This window comes from Tilletiaria anomala, assembly GCF_000711695.1.
Source record: "Tilletiaria anomala UBC 951 chromosome Unknown K437scaffold_169, whole genome shotgun sequence".
Lineage (NCBI taxonomy): Eukaryota > Fungi > Basidiomycota > Exobasidiomycetes > Georgefischeriales > Tilletiariaceae > Tilletiaria > Tilletiaria anomala.
This window is the reverse complement of record NW_013546853.1, coordinates 1-24,149: the sequence shown is the minus strand read 5'-3', so window position 1 is coordinate 24,149 and position 24,149 is coordinate 1. Positions and strand designations below refer to the sequence as shown.

Genomic DNA, 24,149 nt, shown 5'->3' with positions numbered 1-24,149 from the left:
CCCTAACCCTAACCCTAACCCTAACCCTAACCCTAACCCTAACCCTAACCCTAACCCTAACCCTAACCCTAACCCTAACCCTAACCCTAACCCTGTGACCCGCAAGATTGTTGCAAACACATTGACGATGATGAGCTAGATCAACATCGTGAGACCGATACTGAATTGATACGGCGTTAATAGGCAAGATGAAGATACTCTTATGCGTGCTGCGCTGCGAGCAGATTGCCCAGGAAAACGTACTCTGGAGAGAGAATGGCAAAGCTAGTAATGAATCATGGAATGCGGGGATAAATGATGAGTGTGAGTGCAACATCGGACAGCAACGCATCTTGCCTCCAGCTAGATAATGTGAAATTTACGTCTGATTGCCACGAGAGCTAGTGCTTGTTCTGAAGCGCTTAAAAACGTATATGGTGGTAAACCTAGAGTTTAATGGAGTTCTAGAGAGCGTCTGGGTCGTCTAAGGACAGCGATCATGCGCGTAAGAAGTAAGATCTCTTCTGCGCAGAGGCCGAATTCCTTGGACTCGAAGGACGGAGACAAAAGTTAGACCGTCGGCGAAGGGCCTGCCTGCAGTTCTCAAATGCACACTTTGTTCAGCTGGAGCCTGGAGTTGACTGATCACTTCGCTACGCGCCATCATAGTTGAGGCTTTCGTAGGCCATGACCAGCAGCCAACATGCACTACTTCCCATTCGCAGAGGCGGAAGTTGAATACCAAAACCCCCCTCAAAGAGCCAATGATTCCCGTTAAGAATACGGCAACAACAACATAGAACAGGGTACGCTTGGATACACACGACTTCTAAGTTCTTCCCGATGGGCTCCGAATTGCAGCACGAAAGCACGCCAGTCTGCGGGCCACGCGGATGCTCGGGAGTTGTTCATTGTGGCGGGTTGCAGCACTTCTTGTGGCGAGTCCTGCACCTGGATCGCTCGTAGCTACCGGGCATGTCGCGATGCGTGAAAGACCGTGGCGCCCAATATTAAATTACGCAGCAGCCTTTGTTGTGCGCGTGGCTGGTCTTGTATCTTTATTTTGTATATAGCTGTAGTACTCCGCCCACGACGAACGCACGAGAAGGCAGTAAGCAAGTCAAGGTCAAAATGTGCTTTTTCAATAGTGGTCTGAATCTATAGCATCTGCTAACGCTCCTACCACACCACTACCTCAGTGTCCAAGCCGAATCTGGTCCACGGGTTGGTCATTCCGCCAATGTTTAGCTTTCGGAAACGTCTTCGCTGGTCGATTCTAAGCCCTTCCTTCGATAGCCTCAGCCATAGGAGCGCAAGCCAGCACGAGAACGGGCGGCCTCCATTTGAGCGGGATGGTCGTAACTTTCATCGTAACGTATTCACCATTCTGTCAACGTGGGTTCAGGATGCTAACCAAAGATCAACGCGTCGCATTTCATTCGCATTTGCGTCGTGGTTTAACGTGTTCGAATGCTTGCGTATACATATGCTACAGTCGAACTCTCTCAACAACAAGGGTTAAGGTGACAAGATCGACCAATTCGAGTCTGCAGATGAAGATCGCGTAGAGCGGGGTCGGTTGCTGGGAGTGTTGATTGCGTCGATCGCGCGACTCGAACGCTCATGGAGCTCTTCGGCGTGAGGTTGCGAAGGGCTCGCCCCATCAACAGTGTTAGAGGCTTGGACCTCAGAATTAGTCGTGTGCAAGCGACTATCGGTCTTGATTAAGCTGCGCGCGTACTCGAGCTCGCGGTAGAAAGCAGTGACAGCGGCTTGGACCCCATTCTCTGATCGAATGCGCTCTCCCAGTTGGCGCGCGCGCTCTATCTGGCGCACATCTTGCGTGGCCTTGCGGAGCGCAGCCGCAAGGTTCTCAGCGGTGCACTCTTTGACACATGTCCCCACTCCCAAGCTTTCCACCTGCTGACCCCAGAAGAACTGATCGCCAAAGTATGGTTTGATGATGGTTGGGAGCCCTGCGCGGAGGCTTGCTCCCAATGTCCCAGCACCACCATGGTGACAAGCTGCATCAAGCTGCGGGAACAGCCAGTCGTGGGGAACCGAGTCGACTCGAAAGATGTCGGGGGACGAGAATGCTTCGGACGGTGTGCCCTTGTTCTCCGACAATCGATCAGACCAGCCGCGCGAGACGATCGCACAAACACCGCTTTTTCGCACCGCTTCACCGACACATTCATCCATGGCAGCCGCGTTAGAGACGACGATTGAACCCCACCCGATATACACAAGCTTTCGCTTCTGCGCCTTTGTCGTGTTGATGAAGGCGACAAGGTCATCTGGTGCAGCCCAAGACCGCCCTGATGTCTCGCCCGGGTTGTCAAGGAACCAAAAACCAGTGACGTGAATCCATTCGTACCAGTCCTGCGCGCAGAACGACGTCAGCTCGAAATATACCATCATTGTGTCACATTTGAGACTCACCAAAGGCTTCGGAACAAGGTTTGGGCTAAAATTGTACAAGAAGGGCACTTTGTGCTGCTCAAGAAGATCGTACGTCGTCGACTTAAGCCTGAGCGTCTCTTGACGCCAGCGGTTGATCTGCCTGGATGCAGCGCGCCAGAATACTTGGTCAAAAATGACGTAGGACTTTCGTGCAAGAAGCGTCAGCCAACGGGCAAGTCATTCCACTCTGTTAGCACTTACAATGTAATTGTAGCTGCCACCAGCCTTGCTGTGCGGCACAGCGAAAGCATGCGGGTACGCACGTGTTCGCGTCCACGGCATGGTGAATGCGCGAAAGTAGGGAATCTGCATAGCCTCGGCGACGTGGATCCCCGCAATGGCGCTGGGACTCTCGATAATCACATCTGTTCCATGGCATGCACGCCAGCTAGAGAGCAGCAAGTCGTCGAGCCAGCCTCTGAATTTGAGCAGGCCTTCGCGAACAAAGCCCACTGTGAACGTGCCATTCTGCTCGCAAATACGCATGAGCTCGGCCGGATCGCCGCCGACTGCACTGAACTCGATGTTGTGTCCTTCGATCCAGGCCGAAAATTCATCATGGGTCGCTATGCGCACACGGTGGCCGTCCGCCATGAGTGCTTTGGCCAACGCAATGTAAGGCTGTACATCGCCGCGAGAGCCGATGCTGAGCATGGTGATGTGCAATGGTTGTTTCGGCAAAAAGGAGAGAAAGTCTGAGGACTGAGACTTGAACATGGATGCGCTAACGCTGCCGCTCTCCCAATCCTGTGTATCGGCATCAGAAGAGCTGGAGGACGGTAGGGATGTCGAAATTGACGTGGCTTCTAGCTTGTCGCTGAGGTCTTTCAGAATGAGATCGTCTTGCTTCCCAATGCTGATGTCGGCAGTGGGCCGCATGAGGGCTTCCTCCAGCATTTGCTCCAACCGCTCACAGCACTCATTGCGAAGGTCCACGGAAGAAAATTCGAGAAAGACCTCTTCGTGCCCTCGCACGACAACGATGAGTCCGTGCTGGCCTGGTTGGAACGCCCGATGCCGAGCCACGGTAATGACATCGCCGATGGGCAGCATCATGAGCGTCCGACCCATAGTGCGAGTTGCTAGCCCAGATGAGCGGAAGCAGATGTGTCGATCAGATATGAACAGCAGGCCCTTTGTCGGAAGGACGCGGTATAGAGAGCTTTGGGCTGTCATCAACAGCCTGTCGGCGCGAGCGAGTGGAAATGTCGTTCGATAAAGCTGCTCTTCGTTGCTCTGAGTGGACGGTGCCATGGGCTGCGAGTCAACTTGCTCGTCATTTGCCAACCCTACTGCCATGGATGGAACGCCTCGAATCGCTTGCGCAGAAGATGCATTCCAAATCTCCGAGACTCGGCGCGCTTGCCGCTCTGCACCGCTGATGCTCCCAAGCACTGCAGCGCCAAATTTTGAGCCTGCAGCCGGAGCCTGCATGAGTAACCGGCTTGCTTCGCTGGAGCCTCGAGAGATCCAGCTTGGAACTGCCTGCAGAATTCCCCCTCTGGGCACTGGATGGCGACTGCTTTCACGCTCTCGCCGCTCAGAGAGAGGGATTATCGGTAGTATCGTATCCGCGCTCGACGATGGAGGGTATCCCGGATCAATCTGACGACGAGTCACGGTAGTAGAAAGGGCATCGCCATGCTCACTCGACATCTTGTTGACTGATTGACTGTGGACACTGACATCTGCAACTCTCCTTGCCATCTGCCGACCAGCCATCTCGGCGACGACGCGTTTGAGATCAGACAGAAAACAATCGCGCCGTGGGCCAAAGTTCAGGAAATGGAATTCATCAAGGGCAAAGTCGGTGCCACCTTCGACCACTTTGATAGCGACCATGTCACCCATTCCACCTGCAAGAGGATCACCTTGCCTTCCCTGACGACCTTTGGCAGGTTCAGCGGCTGGGGTGCCCACACTGGAAGAATCGAGCGAAGAGCTAGACGACTCCTCGACATCCAGGATCGTCTCGAAAGGAATGCCGATGCGTACGCTGTCCCCATCGTTGCGGGCCCGAAATACGGCCTTGAGGATCGCCTGCACCCATACGTCTCGGCTGTCATTTGACGGCGCAGAAAAGAGAAATGTTCTCTCCGGCGTCTCAACTGTGAATTGAGATTCTTTGCCTTTTCCGTCACCCGCAACAGAAGAGACATCCTGAACGGTCCGCAGATCGATGTGCCCTTGCGGAAAGTAGGGGTCCTTGTTCGACTCGTACCAGCTCAATGCATTGCCCCTTAGAACTGCCCAGTGTTTGCTGAAGCGCATTGTGCGACGCGTTCGTTTCATTAGTGGCCCGGCCCGGGTCGCGCGATTTCCTTTCGACGGCAGGTAGGCGTAAAAGCAAAGGTATGAGTTCGTAAAGTAGACGTAACCGCGCAGCAATATTGTGCGGAACAGCCAGCAGGGATGGCAGCTCTGAACGGTTTCGCCTTCAGAGAGATTGAATAGCTCGCGCACTTTGGTCGACAAATGGTCGCGGTGAGAGCGGTGAGTGCGCAAGAGCTGCGATGTAGAAAGAGATTGCACTGGAATCGACCCCCCTTCACCCTGCGTCTCGATTCCTTCCTTTTGCTTGCTGGGAGCAGGCGCAACTGGCTGGTCTGAGCTTTCCTGGTGTACAATGAATGCGCTCGAAATGGCGTGCATGGACGCGCCCAGTAAGTTGTCGTCCTCGCCGCCAATGGAACGCAAAGAGGCGAGGGATGACGCCATTGAAGAGGAAGCGGAAGATGCAATCTCCTTCGGAGCATCTGAAGGCTGTTGGGTATGTGCCAGAGACGACTGTTGCCCTGCTACGAGGTGCTGCCGGGCAGCTTGGGGTATCGTAGCCATTGAGGAGTAAAGGGGTGTAGAGCCACCAATCGGTGTTGCTGCTGGGGTAAAAGGGAAGGACAATGCAAGCAACGAGTCAATATGTATCTTACTGGCCAGAGCATTGGGCTCAAGCAACACGCACATTGATCGTCCGGAGGAATGTCTGCTAAAAGGAGAGAACTGATTGTCTTGGACATGACCGACCTGAGCGGAGGTTTCTCAGCTCTTGCCAAATATCTGTCTCCGCTTAGGGCATTTGCTGCTCCCCCATCGTCTGCGCCGTGCAGGTGCGGAGAGAAAAGCTTGGCGAGCAGGAACGGATCATCCCCCTCGTCTTCGACCGAGCTTTCCAACAGTCCATCCCTTTCTGCCTCCATGAGAGATGTGCCAACCATGCTGAGCATCTGCATGAGCGTCTGCGTTTGCCCCATTGCGGCCGCCCCTTCTGTGCTCCACTCGTTTCGCTCTTCATCGTCCGAAAAAGAATCTTCCAAAGTGGAAGAGTGGGGGAAGTAATCAGGAACGTCTTCCGATGCCGGAGATTGAGCCTGTAGTGAAGACGGTCGCGCACCCTGCGAGGAGCCGGCGAAGTTAGGCCGATCATTTCGATAGCTGGCAGTTCGGCTGTTCAATTGACTTTGACTCGATATCGTTTCATGGGTCTTGCCGCTTGAGAATGACGCGTTAGCCACAGGAAGAGAGAAACGCCTGGTGGCAGAAGGACGTGGATGACCAGAATCGCGCGATCGCGACCTCGGCAGGTTGGCGTGCACAGGCAAAGCCGATGAGGTTGCGGAGTCGGCTGGCAAGACATCAGAGCCTGCCGGGGACGACGTCGATGGGGAAAACATCGGGTCAGGTTCCCCCGAAGAGATCGCAGAGGGGGCAATACCCAGAAGACGAGACCGAAGTGGAGAATTGGAAGGGGGATTGGAATGGCCCAGATTGCTGCGTCCAGTAGGTGCAGCGGCATGTTTCTCACCAAGATAAATGATATGTGGAAGCTCGTGGGACCTAGGGTCCACGTCCTCGCGCGGGAGATACCCGAGAGCAGACACTACGCAACGCCGATGCACCTTTCCATCAAGCTCGAGTTCTTGTGGAGGATCCATGCACTGAGAGTTGCTGTCAGACGATATTTCCGTAATGTTTGGCTGAGTCGAACAAGATGATGAGGCGCCCTGCAAGTGGCCTAGAGATTGCGACAGCGCACATTTTCCAGCCTCTCCTCGCGAGTTCGTCGCGAGGGCAGGCGTTGAAGACATCATGGCGTAGATTGTCTCTGACTTTGGAACCGAAAGGCAGAATGGAAGGGGCGACGCTTGGGGGGTTGGACTGCTGCAAGGCGTTTCAGTAGCTCGAAGCGTGGTTACGCGAAAGATATCCGGCCCATCTCTTCCAAGGGCCAAGCCTGAAGGAGGCACATCACTTCGATGCTACTTCCGAACGGGCCAGAGTGCTGATTGCCCCTCACACGCAATCTCAACGAGGTCACCAGCTAGAGCTAAGACTCGCTGCGCTGATCAACATGCCGAGATTAATATGAGTTGTGTATGGTACGAGGGTCGTTGTGTTGTTGCTGCTGAGAGAGACGCGGCCAGGATGACGACGACGCGCCAAAATTCTCTCAAATGACCCACATCGCCTATCACGCTAATCAAAGTTGCGACTAATCCAAACAACACAAAGTACACCCCAGTCGAGGTCAGGCCCAACGGATTTGCAATACCCCCATTACATCCGGGATCAAGTCCAGCACAGGTACAGGTGCTGCAAGCGGACCAGGCGGTTATGGCGGCGCCCGGACAGGACCGCCAGCATACAGCGAGCAGAGCGACACACAGAGCGTGATTGCAATTTGTGCACGAGCCCAGCGCAGTTCCTGCTCAGGCTTCTTTTCGGGAAGAGCTCTTGCAATCCCGGTCCAGGAAGTATCCAGCATCAGCACATGCCGAGGAAGTCTACATGGTCTCTCAATATGGACCTGCCAACCGATCTCACAGTCGACCCCGTAGCGACAGCTGTCGAGCTGTCTGCTCAGCTGGCCGAAGTGACATCCTCGACCACCTTATCTGCCACCTTGAAGAAACTGCAGATTCGGGATCCGATTCTCGACCTGTGTCCTTCGGTCGACTTTTTATTATCCCTGGCTGCCCTTCCGGACGATGAAATGTCACACGATGAAAAGCGTGCGCGTTTATCCAAAGCATTACTCCGAGCCGCCGGAATGGGTGACACGGATGTGCTGACATGGATTGTACAGCCTGGGTCCCCAGCATGGACATTTCTGCCGACCACTGTTGCGAAACTTGCAGCGAAAAATTCTCCTGGGACGCATCCATCGGAGGCAGAACGCTCTCCATGTGTCGACTTCTCCAAGATTCGCGATGACGATGGCGTGGGCCCCGTTGTGTTGGCGTCCAGCTCTGGCAATCTGGAAGCTGTGCGCTTACTGATCCGAGAAGGCGCCGACGTCAATGAAAGAGACGCATGTGAGTCTTCTCAAGGTACTTCGTGGGGATCGTAGCTGAGGCCTGTCTCTCATGTTCATCTAGGTGGGTGGACGCCGCTCATGTGGGCAGCAAACAGCTCGAATGTTCCCCTCGTCGCGTTTCTCCTTTCCCGGGGAGCCGACCCCGAAGCGCGTAGTCACAAAGGCACGTCTTGCGAAGATTTTATCCTTTCTGTGGCATCAGAACAGCTGTCTATCGACAATAATGCTATGAGCACCGCAGATCGATTCGCATCGTCTTTTTACACAGTGGCGTCGTCGAGTCGACAGCATTCGAGCTCACCTGCTACAGCTCACCGCAACTCAGATCGTGAAGTGATTGCGGACATGATTCTAGAACATCAGAAGGCTGCAGCAAAGGAGAAACGAAGGTCGATGCTGGAATGCAATGTAGAGGTGGAGGGACTGCATGGCTTGCGGATCAACAATAGTGAAGGTCTCACTAAGAGCAGTGTTGGAAGCAATGCTCCCACCCCTGCCCGAACGCTAGCAGCAGGAAGTCTCCTTGGCTCCAGCCAAGCCACAGACGAGAGGCCCATTTCACCCATGTCAGCAGTCTCGTCTTCAGAGGCGGAATCAGGGACATCAGCCCACATCAGACTGGCAGGGTTGCGAGACTGTGACTCGGAGTCTGATCAGCCATCATCGCACCGACGGACGACAAGTTTGGCCTCCGCAGGTACACGACGCTTGCTGGATCGATCGGAACGCGTCCAACTCGCAGAGCAGGAGTTGCGAGCTCGTGAGCTGGCAGAGGGGCGTAAACGGGCACTCCTGGATATCGCCACCATGCTTTCCGTCGACTTTGAGTCTCTTGTGGGTAATCCGCCTCCAACGCCGCCTATGGCTCCTCTATCGAGTGCGCCCGGCCGCAGTCAGCAGCCACGGCGTCTGCGCAAGGCACATCGACCAGCAGCCAAGGCCAGGCTTGTGCAATCCGCTCTTGCCTCCGGATGTGGAGCAATTGAAGTGGGGGCTGATCCCCTTTTGGAAGAGTTTGACTTCGAAAAGGTCAGACACGATCAGATGCTTGTCTTTGCATCTGCAGATCTCCCACTTTTGAAGGATCTCCTCGTGAAGAATGCCCGGCCAGTCAGAGCACCCTGGACCGCAAGAGCAATGCCAGCCAATGTGCTCTTCCTCTGCGCAAGGTACGCCTGTGCATTTGAAGGTCCCGGTCTTCTAGACGAGCTCATGAAGACAGCGATCAACCAGATTGAGGACTCCATCTATGTAAGTCGAACGCCAGCTCACTGCGCGCTTGCACCGACATTGACGAACAACCTCTTCATCTAGGAACATCAAATGGACATGGTCTGGCTGGTATTCTGGATGTCCAACACGACTCTTCTGCTCCATTACTTTCTTGTCGATGCGACATTGAGCAGCTCTGAAATGGCAGAGGAGTACCAGGGGCTTTTGACCGACCTCATTAACGAGATCTATGTCTTCATCATTCGTGATGCTGAACGAAGGATAGACAACGTCCTCGATACCGCCATGCTGGAATACGAGTCCTTGCCAGGGACGTCAGAAGCGCGTTTTGAAGGGGACTGGAACTTTATGAAGAACCTTGCTGGAAGTGTCAAAAACATGGGGTCATCCAGTCCCCAGCGACGACCTCTCAGCCAGATTTTCAGCGGCAGCAACAGTCCTAGAGGGCCAACTACACCGGCTACAAACGGGCTTTCCATCTCGCAGCAAAAGGCAGCTTCATCATCTCCTAGCAAGAGGGCTCCCTCTGAGCTGAATCTATTGAGCGTTCGAGAGGCGTCGTACAATGCAACTGCCGATGATCTTCTTGCATATCCTTCGCCCAGAACAGTCACCTCACTATTGACATCCACGCTCCAAGTCATGCAGCTTTACGAAATCAATCCCGCCATCATCGTCCAGGTGCTCTCCCAAATCATTTTTTGGGTTGGCTGCGAGCTTTTCAATCGTATCCTCGCAAACAAAAAGTATCTGTGCCGTTCAAAGGCGATGCAGATCCGCCTCAACGTCAGTGCCCTGGAAGATTGGGCCCGCAACAATGCGCTGCCTCTCGCCATTGTTCATCAACACCTCGCGCCGCTATCCCAGCTGGTCTCCTGGTTGCAGTGTCAGAGTGCACTTCTCGATTTCGATGCGCTCATTACTACTATGCAGAATTTGCGGGCTCTTAACCCTCTGCAGCTCCGCCGAACGGTGCGAGATTATCGGTATGAAGTCAACGAGACACGCATGAGCGAGGAGTGCTCGCAGTACTTGTTGCAGCTGCACGAAGACTGGATGCGCTCGCTAACTACTGCATATCAACGGTGGCAGCGGGGCGAAAGGCAAAGCCATGGCAGTGGACATTTCCGGTCTGGGACGGCTACACAACAGAACCCACGCGGCGACCCCGATGTGGACATGGCTGGTACCAACGATGCCGAGTTGGCAGACCTGACGCTAAGGAGCGCTGAAGATACCGAAATGACAGACGAGGAGCGGGCTGCGCGACATGCACAAATGTCCATCGACGCTCTCTTTGAGCCCGGCAACAGCATGGCAGACTACATGCCATCGTGGACACCTCTCGGTCGACCAGGACCCAATGGAGAGGTAGTTGCTCTCTCTGAGCGTGTCCGGGATAGCGATTCCACCGCTGGTGAGGCACTGAACAGCCGGGAAATGCTCCCTTTCGCGCTTCCTACAGGAAGTGAGGCACTCACGGTCAGCCCTGGCGATGCTTTCAACTTTGGACGGGGCCACTTCAACGGAACTGGCACTCCGAGCTTGAAAAGCCTGCATGCTCTGAGTTCACGCTTCAATCCGGCCTCGCTGCGGTCGTCACTTCCTACCAGTCCTCGAATACCAGGCATGGATGGGTCTCAATCTAGCGGGCGTCGCAGAGAAGAGGACACCGAGAGTGTAGCGTCTTCTTCGAACACTAGGTCCAGCGCTAGTAGTCGGCAGAGCCTGTACCCTACGGGGCATGGCTTTGGCGCTGGCGCCTCATGGAGGCCGGTGCCCTTGCTCCCGGAAGGACTCCTTGAACAGATCGATCACCTTTCCCGCGCTCACCGACGAGTGACACTCGAGCATCGACCTCCTTCAAGTGCGTTTTGGGATTCGCCCTCGATAACGTTTGCTAACGGCGATCAATTGCCCACACGGCCTGTGAGCGATTCAACGCAGACCGAACGCGATGTCGTTATCGGAGAAAGCGGTGACGACAGCGAGCCGTCCTCAGATGACGTGGTCATTGGCAACGCGGACGGCGGACTACGGCATGCTGGCACCATCAAGTCGCATGCACGTAAAGTGTCGCACTTCTCTGCCAAGCCACTGCGACTGGTTGTTCCGGACAAGAGCAAAGTTGTTGATAGTATTGCCGACGGTCTCGACGGACACGATATGGCATTCACGCCTGTCAGTACCTGGATGCATTCGGCTTAAGAGGCCATTACAGCCTTATCCAGAGAATCAGAATGGATTGCACGATCATGTCACATTGCACTGCATGCATTCATCCTAGCGTTACAATGGCAAATCAATGCTCCGCATCTAACGGCAGTGGACTGATCCCCATTCGACCAGCCAGGTTGGACACTGGACCGGCGGTACCACCCTGAGCCTTGTAACTTTCAAGAAAATTCTGGATCATGTTGATCTGCAACATGGGCTCATCGGCTCCAGGCGCGAGCCCAGAAAAATCGGCTCTAGAGCTGGTGAGCTTCTGGATCAGTTCCTGGTCTTGCGCACTCAGTTCGTCATCACTATCGGTCTCATCACCGTCGTACAAGTTCGGCGGTGGAGCGGATGTCACGCCTCGCCGTGATGCCACCTCGGGTTGGTGACGCTTAGTATGTTTTGTAACTGTAGATTGGGTAGACGGAGCGGTGCTTGATTGGCTACCAGAGGTCTTTGCATGACCCAATTCGGCATCCATTGCATCCATGACCTCCTCGAATGTTTTGAGAGGCCGGCCTTGACGCTCACTCGCAGAGATCTTGTCCTTCCCTTTGGCGCTCCCGGCCGGTGGTAAAGCATGCTCAATTGGGGATGCAGATGTTGCACTTGAAGAAGGGACAAAAGCTGCTGGATGATAATGAAATCGGCATACTGTTCAAATGTCCACGTCACGTATTCACTCACCACCTCTAGCTTCGCGCTCGCTGATAATGCGGTCATACTGTGCCTTGCTGAGCCCCAGAGCCTCTGTGGCAAACTTAATGAAGTCGTCCATCTCGCCCTCCATTTCGACTTCTTCGTCGACCTTATCGCTATCTGGCAGCTCATCTTCTGAACCTACGTCGAGCCATTTGGCCCTGTTCAATCGATCCGCCTTCGAGTCTCCTGCATCCTCTGCATCCAGCATGCTTTCCTCCGAGTCTGAATCCCCTTCAAAGTGCTGCGCTTGACGCAATAATGAGCGCAGGCCGTTGACTTTATCACGGACTTCTTGTCCCTTTGGGGGAGATGGTTCCGCAGTCGTGTTTGTAACGTCTTGAGACTGGCTAACGTGAGGTTCGAGCCGGGGCTGTGATGGATACTCTGAGATCGGCCTGGCGTGGCCATTTATCGGGAAAAGTGCTGCCATCTCCTCCGCTGAAAGAGGCTTGATCGACCCTGTAGTGTATGACTCGCCAGTATCTCCATCAGTGATGGCCATTTCTGCCTGCGGCGCTCGTGACGCATCCGCTGGCTGAGATCCGCCTTTTAACGCCCCCCATGACCCGGCTTCAATCCCTTTGACGAGACTTTCCATGGCCTCCGTCCTCTGCTCACTGGACATTGCTTGAAGCCGCAATCTCGCCTCGGCGCGAGCCTCCTCGTCAGCACGGGCAGCCTGCCTTTCGACTTTCTGCATGTCTATGTCTTTTCCATTGGAGCTGCTCCCCTCGTCTGAAAACTCTAAATCTTCGTTGCTGTCCTCGTCGCTATCCCCATCAGCAAAATCCTCATCTGAGAATCGCGCACCGCGATGGTCGCCTTTGCGGTCCAAAAACTCTTCCATCTTGACACTGAAAGCCGCGAGCTGCTTGGCTGCATAGCGTTCTGCCTCGTCTTGGTCCAAGTCTTCGGCCTGGACCGAGCCCTCCCCATCGTCCTGATGTGACTGCAGATACAGCCAAGCGATGTCATCCTCGAGTGCCACCAGCTTTGCATGGGGCTCGCTGGAAAGATCGATCAAAGTCACCGCCCTAGAGTCCGCTAGCACTTTGTCCATGCGCTGCGCGATACCTGCCAGCGTGTTCTCGCCGTCATGATCGAGCTCTTCGTACTCCTTGGTAGCTACGCTGCCCTGGAGCTGTCGGGACCATTCTTGAAGTGCTACGTGCTCTAGCTGCCTCCATCGCGCACTCCCTTCGAGCTCATTGTTAAAGTAGCCAATTTTTCGGAGTGATGACACAAACTTTGAGTATGCATCACGCGCTGGGGCTTCCATGCAAGGAGATGGGGCTGATGCTTCAAGTGACACGTCCAGATTTATTTGAATGTCCTCGCCGTCGTTCCTTCGAGGATACGCGCGTTTGGCTGTGCTTTTTGACCTGCTTTCAGCATATAGCATCTCCATACCACAGGCGATCTTTGTACCCAGATCGAGCCACCGGCCCAGGTCCAGGCCTGGATCCGTGGCAAGGGTCCCCTCTGCCTTGCCGGCATTTTGTGAGAAAAGCCTGGCTTGATATTCCTCAACAATCGTCTGCCAGCTGCGACCGAATACTTTGGGCGGAAGATAGTTCTCTGTAGTGAGCGCTGAGTAGATGCGCTTTGTCATTTGGATTCGTGTGAGCACGATCCGACAAGATGGCACGCCAGGGGTGTGCGCTGAAGTTGCGGCACCAAGGTTTGGAGGTATGAAAGGTGTTGCGCCGCCGAGAAATTGCTCCATCTTGCCTGCCGCCCTTGCGCTTAATGTGTCTCTGGTGAGCAGCGCCTCAGCTGCTAGGGCGATGAGCTGTGGATCATGTTGGAGTACGCGCGCGGCGCTTTCGGGCAAGCATGCCAGAGTCATGTGGACTTGATCGTACGCGGAGGTAGGAAAGTCTGCGAGAGCTTCAAAAGCGGTGGATTCGACAAGTGACGATGCAAGTGTCGGAATGGATGGATTTCGCACAATTGCTTGGCCAAGAGCCAAAGGAAGGACCCGCTGAGTTTCTTCTTCTGGTCCTGCATCGCCTTTTGCGCCCGATTCTCCCGTCTTGCTTTTGCCTTTCGAAATCATGCCATCGTCACCGTACCCGTATTCATCTCGCGCCACCTTTTCTGCAGAAGGGGTGATAATGTGCAAACGTCCCTCGTAAATCCAAACGCGTCCTTCAGCATTCTCCGGGGTAATCCAGTCGTCCAGATGGTCTGCAGCATCGATCAAAAGGAATTGACCGTCTTCATCCGAAACGCTGATTGCCAACTGAAGTGACGCGAGGCGCAGCGTAAGTTGACGCATGATGAATGTAGAAAGTTGGACATCCTCGAGCGCACCACCAGTGCGCTGATAGATGGACAGCTGTCCCCATTGCTCCAGTTGCACTCCTTCGGTCGCACGAGGGCGCTTGGCGCGATCGGGGTAAGACGCTCGAACGCGCAGCACATCACGGTTCCATATGTAACCACCGGCTCCATCTGGTGGCGGATCCATGCAGCATGCCTCTATGAACGTGTTTATAGCCGCAGCTACGGATTGTAGCCTCTGTTGAGCCAGCAGTGTATCGAACGGTGAGCTTTCGCCACCGTCGGTACGGCTGTTGCGCTCACCGTCATCGAGCGAAAGAAAAATAGATGCTCGGAACGCCTCCTGGCGCTCGGTGTCCAGCTTGCTGACAAGCATGATTGGGGTCTCCTCAGCCAACTTGTAATACTCGTTGTATCTACAATTGTCTGTCAGAAGAGAACCTGATGCGTCCGATGCTCTAAATGCCTCACAAAGAATGCGATCGAGGCCGATCTTGGAACATGAACGACGTTGCCCTAAACGCCTTCGGGTTTCTGCGAATCCATTCAAAATTCGCTTATGTAACCTACATGCACAATTTGTTAGGGTTGCTCACCCCGATGCCATCTCGCCGTGTTGTTTGCGTTCCATGCTCACTTGCAACGCGCCAGTGGAGCCCATCGCGCCGCTTCAACCTCAGGACCAATTTAGAATGGTGCATTGGAGACGTGGAGAACTTCCCAGGTAGGCCAGCTTCAATGCCTTATCGTCACTGACAGAGAGTTTCTTGCAAATAATTAAACGGAGATCCTCCTGGGACAAGCCAGCAAGAGAGCTAAGATGGATGCAATTTCCAAGCGGTTGGAGGGCAAGATTGTGGGTGGCCGCTGGACCTGCCCTCTGTTGAAGATGAAGGCCTTGGGTTCGGAGAGTGCTGACAACTGACCGACGTCATGTTATTCTCCCATCATGACAGGACTTTCGGGGGCAGAGACTCAGTGACCGGATACAGCAAGAGTCGCTCGTTTTTGCAGCGGTGAGGGCGCCCAGGGGAAGGCTCCCACCTTCCCGGTGTGTGCTGAATATATGATTGGATCTCTGTCACGCGTCCGACAACAGGTAGCAGCCTTCATCGTCGGCTGGTTGCTCCAATCATTAGCGCTCACTCTCTATATCTACACGTTCTTCTTTGTTGTTACGATGATTGTGAGCTGCGTGTTGCACGTTCCCTTCAAGAGCACCTCTGACAGTGACCTCGGCTGCAGATCTGCATCCCACCATGGCCCATGTACAATCGCCACGATACCATGTGGCTATCTGATGGTCCGAAAGGAAACGAAAAGAAGACACAATGATGGCAGGCAAGGGGACAGAAAGGAAACAAGGGTCGGGGTATGCGAATCGTCTGCAGTGATACGCTCAGCCTCACACTTAGCTTGTAGTCGTCCGTACGGTGCAGTCACGGCAATCAGGTATACCAGGATGATCTAAGCTTGTAGCACAGAGTCACTTATATTACTCCGACATCGACCATGCCAGCGTCCAGCCTGTGACTCCCAGGCAATGAGACATTTAATTTCAGCGTGCACCACGCTTGGGCCATGAGGTCAAAGTAGAAGGCGTAGTCAGCACCTCTTCCAAACCACTGTGTGCGACACTGCATGTTTTGGGGACGTCGCTTGACATTCAGTTGAACATACGAAAGCAATTAAACGAAGGACGCGCCTTTTTATTACGGGGCTATACGAGGAATGCACTCTGTGTGGACGAGATGTGCGCAAGCCTAATTATATCCACATCCGTAAAGAGCGGAAGGAATATACTCAAAGGCTGCAATTTGGATTGATCTGCGAACGTGTTCTGCCCTTGTCTCTAAAGAGGAAGGGCAGCCCAGGGACTGGCATAGCCATAGCATAAAGTGCAAGTAGCTAGCCGTCTCCACGAACCCAATGAAGGGAAGCGTGTCCTGGAAGTTCGGGTAATTCAATGGCCGTCCAAGTTCATACTGAGCAGATTCTGGGTCAGCATAGCAAAGAAAAGAGACGCACGCAAGAAATATCATGGATTAGCCTTTCAGTTCCTCGCGATCCAGCGCCTCCAGCTCCTTCTCCAGCTTCTGGCGCTTTAGCCGGAGCACCTCGACCTCGTGAGCCGATGTGATGTTTGCGACCTCTACTTGCAAGTTGCTGCTGATGAGTTCCGCCCATTTATTCTGCAGGCTATTGAGTTTTTCTCCACCTGCTCGTGTCTGCAACTCTTTGCGCTTCCGATTGATGCCTGTGGTTCGTGCGCGCGCAGCGTCGTTGAAGGAGTCGATGGAACGCAACATGGCTTCCTGCTGAAAGTTGTGCAAGCGCCAAGCATTTGCTCCATATGCCTTGAGCAGCTCGATGTTGCTCATGCGAAACTCTTGCAGCGCTAATTGAGTTGAAGAGTTGCGTAATGCGCCGTCCCATGCGAGTTCAGAGTCTTCTTCCCCTTCGGGAGGTGATGGCAGCGTGTAGCGCGACATATCGAGGCCTCCTGCCGCAGGCGGTTCTCTCCGCAAGACTCGTTCCATCTCCTGTTCTACTAACTTTGAGAGCTAATAAAGGGAAAGGAAGGCAGGTTCAATACGTATGTAGTCAAAGACCCATACCGCAGTCTGCTTACGTTTTCAGAGAAGTCAAAGGCGGGTCCTATCCGGTCTTCAATAGTCTTATTGGTAGCCAGATCCGTACCTTCCATTTCCCTGCGTATCTCTCGGTCTATCCGCGCTCTTAATGAAGCATCTTGCTCCAGATCTTGGTCGTAATACGGCAGCGCGTCGGTGAAGGGAAGAAGTGATGAGCGATAGGGAGGGGTCGACTGCCGTTGCAGGCTGGGGCGGCTAGGGCCAGCCTCGTTGCTGCTGCCGCCATTTGCAAGTACTAGTGCTGAAGACATGTTGCGCTAGTAATGGTCCCTGTGATCAATATTTCGACAAAGCTAATGGAAGACGGGTCATGCTGATATACGTCGGTGGTCAAAGGTAGTTGTAGTCTGGCCAACGTGAGCTTCTTACGCGAGCTGGAACATGCTGGGCAAAAGCCTCAAAGGTGCATTTGCCTTGTAAATCCCGCCCCAGGTTGCCCCAGCGCGTGCCTACGCCAACCTTTGCCTGCTCTCATTGCTATGATGCGAGTGCTCGAGGACGATCAGTGAGCACACTTCAATGTCTTCCAAGCAGAAGCTCCGCATACTCGCTTAAGACACAAAGTCATCCAACGTCACCAAATTGATCGGGGGTTGCAAGCCAACATGTCCGGAGCAGCAAGGTCTATCTTGGCGAGAGCGTTGCCGCGCTCGTCTGCGGTGACCTCGGCCGCGGCTGGCGCTCGAAGGAATCTCGCAACCAGCAGCATCGTCAGACGCCCTCTGCCAGCCGGTGGTGACCGAGGTGAGTAGCATGGGCTGATAGGACCACTTCCGGAGAGCTTGGATTTCTTGTAATCTGAACGAAAGTAGAATGTCCGCTGACGATGACCTTGTTTCCTGTGCTTTGCGATCGTCACACTCTCAGTCAACCCAGTGTCTCCTTTCCCAGAATCAGCTGGCGTGAACGAGGCCGAGAAGTACGCGGCTGTGCGACTGCCGCTCACCGATTACGGCAGCTACATTGTTTCATGTAAGTGCTTTATCATGCATGCGAAGCTCTGCGACGACATGCGGCCTAATGCACGTTTTCTTCGGCTCTGCATTTGACAGGCCTTCCAAAGCACATCCAGCAGTTCTCAGTCGTCAAGGACGAGCTCACTCTCTATGTGGCTCCTTCTTCTGTCGTTCCCACGCTCACGTTCCTGCGAGACCACACGCAGTGCCAATTTAGATCGCTGGTCGACGTCTCAGGCGTGGACTTTCCAACGCGATCGCAGCGTTTCGAAATCGTCTACCACTTGCTAAGCATCAAGTACAATGCCAGAATCAGGGTCAAGACATATGCGGATGAGGTCACGCCAGTGCCTAGCGCCACAGCTGTCTACAGAGCAGCTGACTGGTATGAGCGCGAAGTTTATGACCTCTTCGGCGTCTTCTTCCTCGGACACCCGGACCTCAGGAGAATCCTTACTGACTATGGTACGTGCACAGATGAATTGGGCATGCGAGGTTGGGTCACTTAGCCTATCTATGCTCTTCCCGTCCTTTTAGGCTTTGAGGGACATCCGCTTCGAAAAGACTTCCCCTTGACTGGATACTCGGAAGTCCGATACGACGAAGAGAAGAAGCGGGTGGTCAGCGAGCCTCTACAACTCACCCAGGCATTCCGCAACTTTGAGGCCAAGTGAGTCAGAGAAGATCAAGCTCGAGGCATGTCCGCTGCGGCCAGTGTACTGATTCGATCCGCTTGTTTAAACTCGCAGCTCGCCATGGGAGCAAGTGGGCGAGGGACAGTCCTACAAACCGAAGGAGTACACCCTTACTCCCCCAAAGCCCGAGAAGGGCGATAAGTTGTAAGGCTTTTGGCGGAAGAATAGATGTGATTCAACAGAATCCACCTTGCTGTGGTCCCGTCAGTAAGCAAACTGCATCGAGACATGTGAACTTGCTTCTTTCGGTGTCGGGTTCGAGGTTCGATTTTGGCACACGGAGGTAGCAAACCATTAGATCCTTCCAACGAGACCTTCTTCAGCGGCGTTGAGTTATGCATTTGCATTGTCATTGATCCCTTCAACTTTTCGCCTCCCTCTGAGTTTTACATAATCGCCGCCGCTGCCACCGCGGCCAGCACTTGTCAGCTGCCAAGGAGCCTGAAGTTGCTTAAGCTGCCGCTGCCCTAAAATGAGGAAGTCTTTGATTCGTTCCTGCGGCGCGTTTTTACCGAAGGCAATGGAGTTGGATCAGGACAGGCGTGGTTTTGCGCAGAAGCCGTGCAAGCTTACTAAGTCTGTTTCCAACTTCGTCCGGTCAAAATCGCTGCGAATCCAGGCGATGGTCTCTAACCGAGCATCAGGGTTGTGGATGTCTGGTTCATGAGCAGATACCGGATATGAGCATACGCATGCGTTCGAGCATGGAGGTACATGAAACGGACACCTTCAGATCCGCAACACACACGCACCTCTTGTTGCCCGAATGAAACGTCTGTACAGTGAAATACCTTGCGCGCGAAGGAGGAAGTGCTCCAACGTGAGCTTCGCGTCGCCCGACCCCGCGAAGCGCTTAATCCTGCCGGCCATAGCCTACTTTCCACCGAGTCTTGTAGAAGAATGCCCCGTCCTGCAGGGCTCTTGACTGTTGTGCATGTGAAACCTGTAACTTTGAGCAGCCCTGCGTAGCATCTCAAGACGATTAGGCATGTCGTCACTTGCGATGGTTGTCAAAAGAGTAAGGTTGTGAGGCATTGTGGAGACGAAGTTGTCACGAACACGCAATGTCATTCGTCAAAAGGTCAACCCTTAATTTCACTCGTCGATTGCTTTCAGGTTCTGTCTTTAGATTTTGTGCATCATACACACCCCAGCTTTCAGCCCCTTCGGCCAACTTCTTGATTCTACTCGAAACGTCAATTGAGCAGCACTTGAGTTCACCAACGACGGCTTACGATGAGTGCGTGTTCGGCGCTTGCGCGGCAGAGCTTGGTGCCTAGTGGCCAACGACCGCGAGCCACACTCCAGGTCTGCGCTTGCGAATTTGCTCGGCAGCTGAGCACTCTGTCCCATTTGCTGGACCAAAGCAATCCCGGAAAGGCGCAGACAGGCCAGAGGTCTTCTGTGAACAGCTCATCAGAGGGTGTGGGACCCGACCCAACCAGCCTGCGGGCACGTTCAAGAGTTGCGCGTTTTGCACCCCGAGCCGGTGCAGACATGGTCGGCCCTCCTGACCTAATCAGCAATCTCCGACCGGTCAAGTATGGATCGGCTTTCGAAGAGGAGGAAAGTGCAGGGCCATCAATAGATCGCCCAGCCGCAGTGGATGCAAGGCAAAGGCTCCAAGACTCACAATTCCGGCCGCTCGCAACACATCCTTATTCTCTGTCAGAGTTTTCCTCATTCGCTAGCAAGACAACTTCTTCCCTATCCAAGCCACAGGTCTTCACCTCCGGCCCAAATGGAACGGCGTCTCGGATAGGTACACGTCGACCTCATTCGCAGTACTTTCATCGTCTCCTCGAGAGGCTCGAAACGGCCGAGCTGGAGCACAAATTGCGAAAGATCAGGCAAGATGCTTTTCACCAACGATTTTGGACCGATAATAATCTGCGCTTTCAATGCTCTCTCAAGGAGTATCAATTCCAGCTTGAAGCGCCTGAAACGGTCGCTTCCCGGTCCCACGGAGCCGAACATCTCGACCCTACTCTTCTTACAGCCTCAGCTACTGTGACCAGTCCATCCTCTGCTGAGAGCTCTTCAGGCGGTGATGCGATCAGTCAGACACTTTCAAAAGGCTCTTCAAGCCTCGTGATCGCCTCTGTCACGCAGAAGCAGCAACAATTAAAATCAGACGGATTGGCCCCTTTCTACACGGCTTGGCTCAGTGCGAACTCGTCACGACACAAGGCCTACAACAGGGCGTTGGTCAAAGGCTTGTTCCAAGGACTGGGCCCCGCGATGCGTTATGAGAGTCTCAGATGGTGGGCCAGTGCCGTCCGACGCATGGAAAAGGCCATGGGACGAGGGTCCTGAGCATGCTGGATCACCCCCAGGCAGTTCAAAAACAGCCACCAACGGCGTGCTTGTAGTACAGATTAATGGTTGCCTAAACCACTGGCATTGGAAACGCATTTCAAGTCGGACATCAGACGAAATTGCGGGAAATTGTTACAGTCCTGAAGCCATCGACGGGTTAAAACTTGATCCTGATGGCCTCGGAACAGCCTTGGCAGGCAATCGTATCGAGTCCGCTCTCGAGCTGTTGCCATGAGACGACAAAGTTGCCGCCGCACCGGCACGGATGACTAAACGACGCATCACACCTCTCGCTTTGATCATCAGCGGCTTCTTGTTGATCCATGGGACGTCCTTCAGGCAACAGCACTTCAAAAAGCTCGATATCGATTTCGCCGGCTATCCGGATCTTTGATGTAGTCGCTTCTGCGGCTTGGTTTTCCCGAGCTTGACGAACCGATGCATCGTAGGCAGCTCTGAGTTGAACGTTACTCAAGACTTCGTATGCATGATTCAAAACCCGGATGCGCTCGTCTGATTCGGACGAGCCCCGTGTGGTTGAGATTGTAGCATCGTGGACAGCAGCGAGCTTGTCAGGGTGGTGCTGTAGAGGGGGAAGCATATTTCAAATGCGTCGGCGTTTTCATTGTGTACAAAGGGAGGACGGGAGTACCAATGGGAGGGCGAGACTCACCTGTCTCACTTGGACGAAGTAACTTGCCCGTATCTCCTTGAGGGACGCATCTTGCCTCACGCCAAGAATGCTGTACAGTGACAGGTCATCCTTCATGCGTCTGACCCTACGGATGCAGTTCAAGCAGGCACGTACGCTGTGCGCATTCAGGAGTGCTTCCCACCGAGTCTTTGCACAGGGCAGAGGATACTCTCAAACGGACTAAGGAATCATCGTGCACAAACTGATCATCAAGACGACGCCACATGCTGGCCGACACCGAGGGAAAGTGAAGAGACCCGCTGAAGCCGCGATGTTCAAAAATGGTAAGAAGTATGTTTTGCGAGCATCTATGTTTTTGTTGCCTCCCATTTCGTTATATTCGCAAGCCTTCACAAAAACTCGCATCTGTACCTGTAGCTTGTGTTTTGGAGGCCTTAACCGCTTATCCCGAATGGCAGGACACCTTCCAACGGACATCTCGTGTAAGTCAATGATATTGAGGGATGCCATGCAGGGTGCAAGCTGGATTAAATTAGGCTATTCAAGCAACTGCTTCTTGACGATTTCATACACCGTGCGCCTGCGTAGATACGGCATGTTTCGCTCGGTAAAATTCCAGGCATAGTCCTCGTCGTCCTCCGCTGCGCCATCTCTCGCTATATTGCGATTGTCCTCCAAAAGGGGTGTCAGCATAGGTATTAGTGGGTCCCGACGACTGAGTTGCTCGATAGTGGAGATGGTAAAGACGCCGCAGTCATAGCCATTCGACTGGTAAGGAAAATCGGTAGGTGTGTAATCTTGCCACCCGGTCCAGTCCATCTCCGTCTTTCTCTTATCCAAAGACTCCTCCTCGAGATACTCGCGCATGACGAGAAAGAATGATCTGTTCGATGTGTGCATCGAGTCGTAATACTCGATCCGCTTCAGTCGAAAGTTGATGGCACCGGTCACCCAGTGCGCGTTGCCCAAATTGACTGGGAACAACACAATGTCTTTACTGAAGAGGTGAACCTGAAAGGAGAACATTTCTTTGTTAGCGAAACTTGCGACGAGATGTACCAGTACGCTTGCTCACTTTGCGAGTCCACCGCTTGACAGCGCTGTAGCCGGCCTTCTCCAGCTTGGCATAGAAGAACGAATTGAAAAAGTGTATATCCCAAAATGCTCGCCACTGTACGTCTGGTTTCTTACCAGCTTTGAGGGCCTTCTCACGTTCCTCGAATGCCTGCTTGGATCTGTTCAGAACTAGCAGCCCATGGAAATTAATGGATTCGTCGTTGAGCCACTGCCGCGGACGGAGCTTGGCGAGATCCGAGTGGTTGACTTCGGCCCCGGTGATGGTTGACACAACACCTCGTTTGGAGAAAGCATTATCGACAGTGGCTTCTTGCTCATCCGTCAAGCTGGAAGGAAAAGGCTTGCGTCCCAAAACACCGCGGACCGCTCTCTCCCTGGCTTTGCGCTCTTTTTTCAAGCGTTCATACTCCGATTGCTTCCACTTGGAGGGACCGATGCTACTGCGTGCATCGCGCTCTCTGAGCAAGTGACGCTCGACAACTTTTCGTTGGTAGTACTGTGAAGGCAAAAGCGTGAACACGAAGGAGATTTCGAGCATTATCATCACGTATACATACCGATTCATCCTTCACGTCAGCTGCGCCACGAGCTTTGTCCGTGAGTCGTTGCACCTTGGCTTGCAATTGTAGGCCATCGACCATTTCAGCGTATGCTCGAGCGTGCCATTTATTGCCTGGCTGCAACGTTTTGAGTATGTTGATGATGCTTTCTCGAGATTGCTGCTTCCTTCGCGTTGCTTTCACCATCTGCTTGTGCTGCAAGTGGGAAGCAAGCGGATTTGACTAAGCTCTAAATCACTCCCCACCAATTTTGGGCTCGCCCTTACCTCCAGATACCCAATCGGATCTCTTTTTCTTCGTGGCGCTCCTCTTCCTATGGTATGTGCTCTTAGCGCACCCTTCAATAGATGTTTGGCTGGCCCAGGCGATCTGCCATACAGAGCCTGAGCGCCAATGACGGCTATGGCGTCCACTGCGGATGCACGCGTTTCACATTCTGGCGCTGACGAGGATGGCTCCAGTCTCTTCAGGAATGATCCGAGAGCGTCCTGCTCTGCCGCGCGAGCTTCTGCCAGCGGACCACGCAACGCACCCGACGATGGGCATCGGTATATTCTCGGCGGCTGCAAAATGACCTCGTCTCTGTCCTCGACGGACTCTCCATCCTGTTCTTCCCACTCATTCTGCCCTGCCTCTTTCTCAATCTCCTCATCGTCTTCTTCTCCGGTGAGATCGATGAGTGCTGGTTGAGCATTGACAAGTAAGCTTTGCTCACGCTGATCATTTTGAGTGCGCATAAACTGGTTTTCCTTGTCCTCGTCGCCATCACACTCGTGGTCTTCGTCGCTCGCATGAGAAAAATCGACCCCGAACTGGTCCCTGTCGACCGGTTCGCCAACATCCTCAAGGTCACCATCGGCCACATCATACTGCTGGTTCATCTCGTTTGAGAGCTCAACAGGAGCATGGGTATGGACACCCAGGCCGGAAATGAGAATCTGCCCATCTTCGTCCTCGTCTTCATCCTCGTCCTCGTCCTCGTCTTCATCCTCGTCCTCGTCTTCATCCTCGTCCTCGTCTTCATCCTCGTCCTCGT

General features: G+C 53.8%; 12 protein-coding genes across 12 annotated transcripts; 5 read left to right on the top strand and 7 right to left on the bottom strand.

Moving 5' to 3' along the window:
- Positions 1 to 1,497: 1,497 nt before the first annotated feature.
- On the bottom strand, positions 1,498 to 3,618 carry K437DRAFT_229749 (glycosyltransferase family 1 protein; the record flags this gene model as incomplete). The annotated part of the gene is made up of 3 exons (XM_013384596.1): positions 1,498 to 2,361; positions 2,422 to 2,586; positions 2,644 to 3,618. The coding sequence occupies 3 exons, from the start codon at positions 3,616 to 3,618 to the stop codon at positions 1,498 to 1,500; spliced, it is 2,004 nt and encodes a 667-aa protein (XP_013240050.1).
- Positions 3,619 to 4,389: 771 nt separating this feature from the next.
- Positions 4,390 to 4,917, bottom strand: K437DRAFT_210041 (PH domain-like protein; the record flags this gene model as incomplete). Its single annotated transcript, XM_013384595.1, has 1 exon — positions 4,390 to 4,917. A coding segment is annotated over one exon (528 nt), but the record flags the coding sequence as incomplete, so codon positions are not given.
- A 2,293-nt stretch (positions 4,918 to 7,210) lies between these two features.
- On the top strand, positions 7,211 to 11,197 carry K437DRAFT_265306 (uncharacterized protein; the record flags this gene model as incomplete). The annotated part of the gene is made up of 3 exons (XM_013384594.1): positions 7,211 to 7,754; positions 7,818 to 9,007; positions 9,071 to 11,197. 3 exons carry the CDS (start codon positions 7,211 to 7,213, stop codon positions 11,195 to 11,197), a joined length of 3,861 nt encoding a protein of 1,286 aa, XP_013240048.1.
- Positions 11,198 to 11,244: 47 nt separating this feature from the next.
- K437DRAFT_260125 (uncharacterized protein) lies at positions 11,245 to 14,644 on the bottom strand. Its single transcript, XM_013384593.1, has 2 exons — positions 11,897 to 14,644; positions 11,245 to 11,836 (listed from the first exon to the last, which is right to left on the bottom strand). Exons 1-2 carry the CDS (start codon positions 14,571 to 14,573, stop codon positions 11,292 to 11,294), a joined length of 3,222 nt encoding a protein of 1,073 aa, XP_013240047.1. The 5' UTR covers positions 14,574 to 14,644; the 3' UTR covers positions 11,245 to 11,291.
- Positions 14,645 to 14,892: 248 nt separating this feature from the next.
- On the top strand, positions 14,893 to 15,712 carry K437DRAFT_260124 (microsomal signal peptidase 12 kDa subunit). Its single transcript, XM_013384592.1, has 4 exons — positions 14,893 to 15,053; positions 15,154 to 15,213; positions 15,297 to 15,383; positions 15,443 to 15,712. The coding sequence occupies exons 1-4, from the start codon at positions 15,018 to 15,020 to the stop codon at positions 15,530 to 15,532; spliced, it is 273 nt and encodes a 90-aa protein (XP_013240046.1). The 5' UTR covers positions 14,893 to 15,017; the 3' UTR covers positions 15,533 to 15,712.
- Positions 15,713 to 16,242: 530 nt separating this feature from the next.
- K437DRAFT_265304 (uncharacterized protein) lies at positions 16,243 to 17,102 on the bottom strand (the record flags this gene model as incomplete). The annotated part of the gene is made up of 2 exons (XM_013384591.1): positions 16,243 to 16,761; positions 16,830 to 17,102. 2 exons carry the CDS (start codon positions 17,100 to 17,102, stop codon positions 16,243 to 16,245), a joined length of 792 nt encoding a protein of 263 aa, XP_013240045.1.
- A 302-nt stretch (positions 17,103 to 17,404) lies between these two features.
- K437DRAFT_260122 (putative NADH-ubiquinone oxidoreductase 30.4 kDa subunit mitochondrial precursor) lies at positions 17,405 to 18,664 on the top strand. Its single transcript, XM_013384590.1, has 5 exons — positions 17,405 to 17,595; positions 17,719 to 17,823; positions 17,904 to 18,272; positions 18,345 to 18,477; positions 18,557 to 18,664. Exons 1-5 carry the CDS (start codon positions 17,457 to 17,459, stop codon positions 18,648 to 18,650), a joined length of 840 nt encoding a protein of 279 aa, XP_013240044.1. The 5' UTR covers positions 17,405 to 17,456; the 3' UTR covers positions 18,651 to 18,664.
- A 171-nt stretch (positions 18,665 to 18,835) lies between these two features.
- K437DRAFT_229769 (uncharacterized protein) lies at positions 18,836 to 19,372 on the bottom strand (the record flags this gene model as incomplete). Its single annotated transcript, XM_013384589.1, has 3 exons — positions 18,836 to 18,997; positions 19,076 to 19,158; positions 19,255 to 19,372. 3 exons carry the CDS (start codon positions 19,370 to 19,372, stop codon positions 18,836 to 18,838), a joined length of 363 nt encoding a protein of 120 aa, XP_013240043.1.
- A 184-nt stretch (positions 19,373 to 19,556) lies between these two features.
- K437DRAFT_260121 (uncharacterized protein) lies at positions 19,557 to 20,916 on the top strand. The gene has a single exon (XM_013384588.1). It carries the CDS (start codon positions 20,000 to 20,002, stop codon positions 20,816 to 20,818), a length of 819 nt encoding a protein of 272 aa, XP_013240042.1. The 5' UTR covers positions 19,557 to 19,999; the 3' UTR covers positions 20,819 to 20,916.
- Positions 20,725 to 21,744, bottom strand: K437DRAFT_260120 (DnaJ-domain-containing protein). Its single transcript, XM_013384587.1, has 2 exons — positions 21,495 to 21,744; positions 20,725 to 21,404 (listed from the first exon to the last, which is right to left on the bottom strand). Exons 1-2 carry the CDS (start codon positions 21,588 to 21,590, stop codon positions 20,979 to 20,981), a joined length of 522 nt encoding a protein of 173 aa, XP_013240041.1. The 5' UTR covers positions 21,591 to 21,744; the 3' UTR covers positions 20,725 to 20,978.
- Positions 21,745 to 22,013: 269 nt separating this feature from the next.
- Positions 22,014 to 23,091, bottom strand: K437DRAFT_279781 (cysteine proteinase; the record flags this gene model as incomplete). Its single annotated transcript, XM_013384586.1, has 4 exons — positions 22,014 to 22,132; positions 22,193 to 22,487; positions 22,552 to 22,879; positions 22,961 to 23,091. The coding sequence occupies 4 exons, from the start codon at positions 23,089 to 23,091 to the stop codon at positions 22,014 to 22,016; spliced, it is 873 nt and encodes a 290-aa protein (XP_013240040.1).
- Positions 23,092 to 23,277: 186 nt separating this feature from the next.
- On the top strand, positions 23,278 to 24,149 carry K437DRAFT_54892 (uncharacterized protein). Its single transcript, XM_013384585.1, has 3 exons — positions 23,278 to 23,314; positions 23,386 to 23,779; positions 24,015 to 24,149. The coding sequence occupies exons 2-3, from the start codon at positions 23,507 to 23,509 to the stop codon at positions 24,045 to 24,047; spliced, it is 306 nt and encodes a 101-aa protein (XP_013240039.1). The 5' UTR covers positions 23,278 to 23,314; positions 23,386 to 23,506; the 3' UTR covers positions 24,048 to 24,149.

Bases quoted from the DNA above. Each gene is read 5' to 3' on its own strand.
- K437DRAFT_260125 (XM_013384593.1), bottom strand. From the start codon at position 14,573: ATGCTTGTCAGCAAGCTGGACACCGAGCGCCAGGAGGCGTTCCGAGCA. The intron at 11,837-11,896 runs GTGAGTGAATAC...ATCATCCAGCAG, and splicing joins CGAGCGCGAAGCTAGAGGTG to CTTTTGTCCCTTCTTCAAGT.
- K437DRAFT_260124 (XM_013384592.1), top strand. From the start codon at position 15,018: ATGGATGCAATTTCCAAGCGGTTGGAGGGCAAGATT. The intron at 15,054-15,153 runs GTGGGTGGCCGC...CCATCATGACAG, and splicing joins AGCGGTTGGAGGGCAAGATT to GACTTTCGGGGGCAGAGACT. The intron at 15,384-15,442 runs GTGAGCTGCGTG...CCTCGGCTGCAG, and splicing joins TCTTTGTTGTTACGATGATT to ATCTGCATCCCACCATGGCC.
- K437DRAFT_260122 (XM_013384590.1), top strand. From the start codon at position 17,457: ATGTCCGGAGCAGCAAGGTCTATCTTGGCGAGAGCGTTGCCGCGCTCG. The intron at 18,273-18,344 runs GTACGTGCACAG...CCGTCCTTTTAG, and splicing joins GAGAATCCTTACTGACTATG to GCTTTGAGGGACATCCGCTT. The intron at 18,478-18,556 runs GTGAGTCAGAGA...TTAAACTCGCAG, and splicing joins TTCCGCAACTTTGAGGCCAA to CTCGCCATGGGAGCAAGTGG.
- K437DRAFT_260121 (XM_013384588.1), top strand. From the start codon at position 20,000: ATGGTCGGCCCTCCTGACCTAATCAGCAATCTCCGACCGGTCAAGTAT.
- K437DRAFT_260120 (XM_013384587.1), bottom strand. From the start codon at position 21,590: ATGAAGGATGACCTGTCACTGTACAGCATTCTTGGCGTGAGGCAAGAT. The intron at 21,405-21,494 runs GTGAGTCTCGCC...CCCCCTCTACAG, and splicing joins ACTTCGTCCAAGTGAGACAG to CACCACCCTGACAAGCTCGC.
- K437DRAFT_54892 (XM_013384585.1), top strand. From the start codon at position 23,507: ATGACGGCTATGGCGTCCACTGCGGATGCACGCGTTTCACATTCTGGC. The intron at 23,780-24,014 runs GTGAGATCGATG...AGAGCTCAACAG, and splicing joins CCTCATCGTCTTCTTCTCCG to GAGCATGGGTATGGACACCC.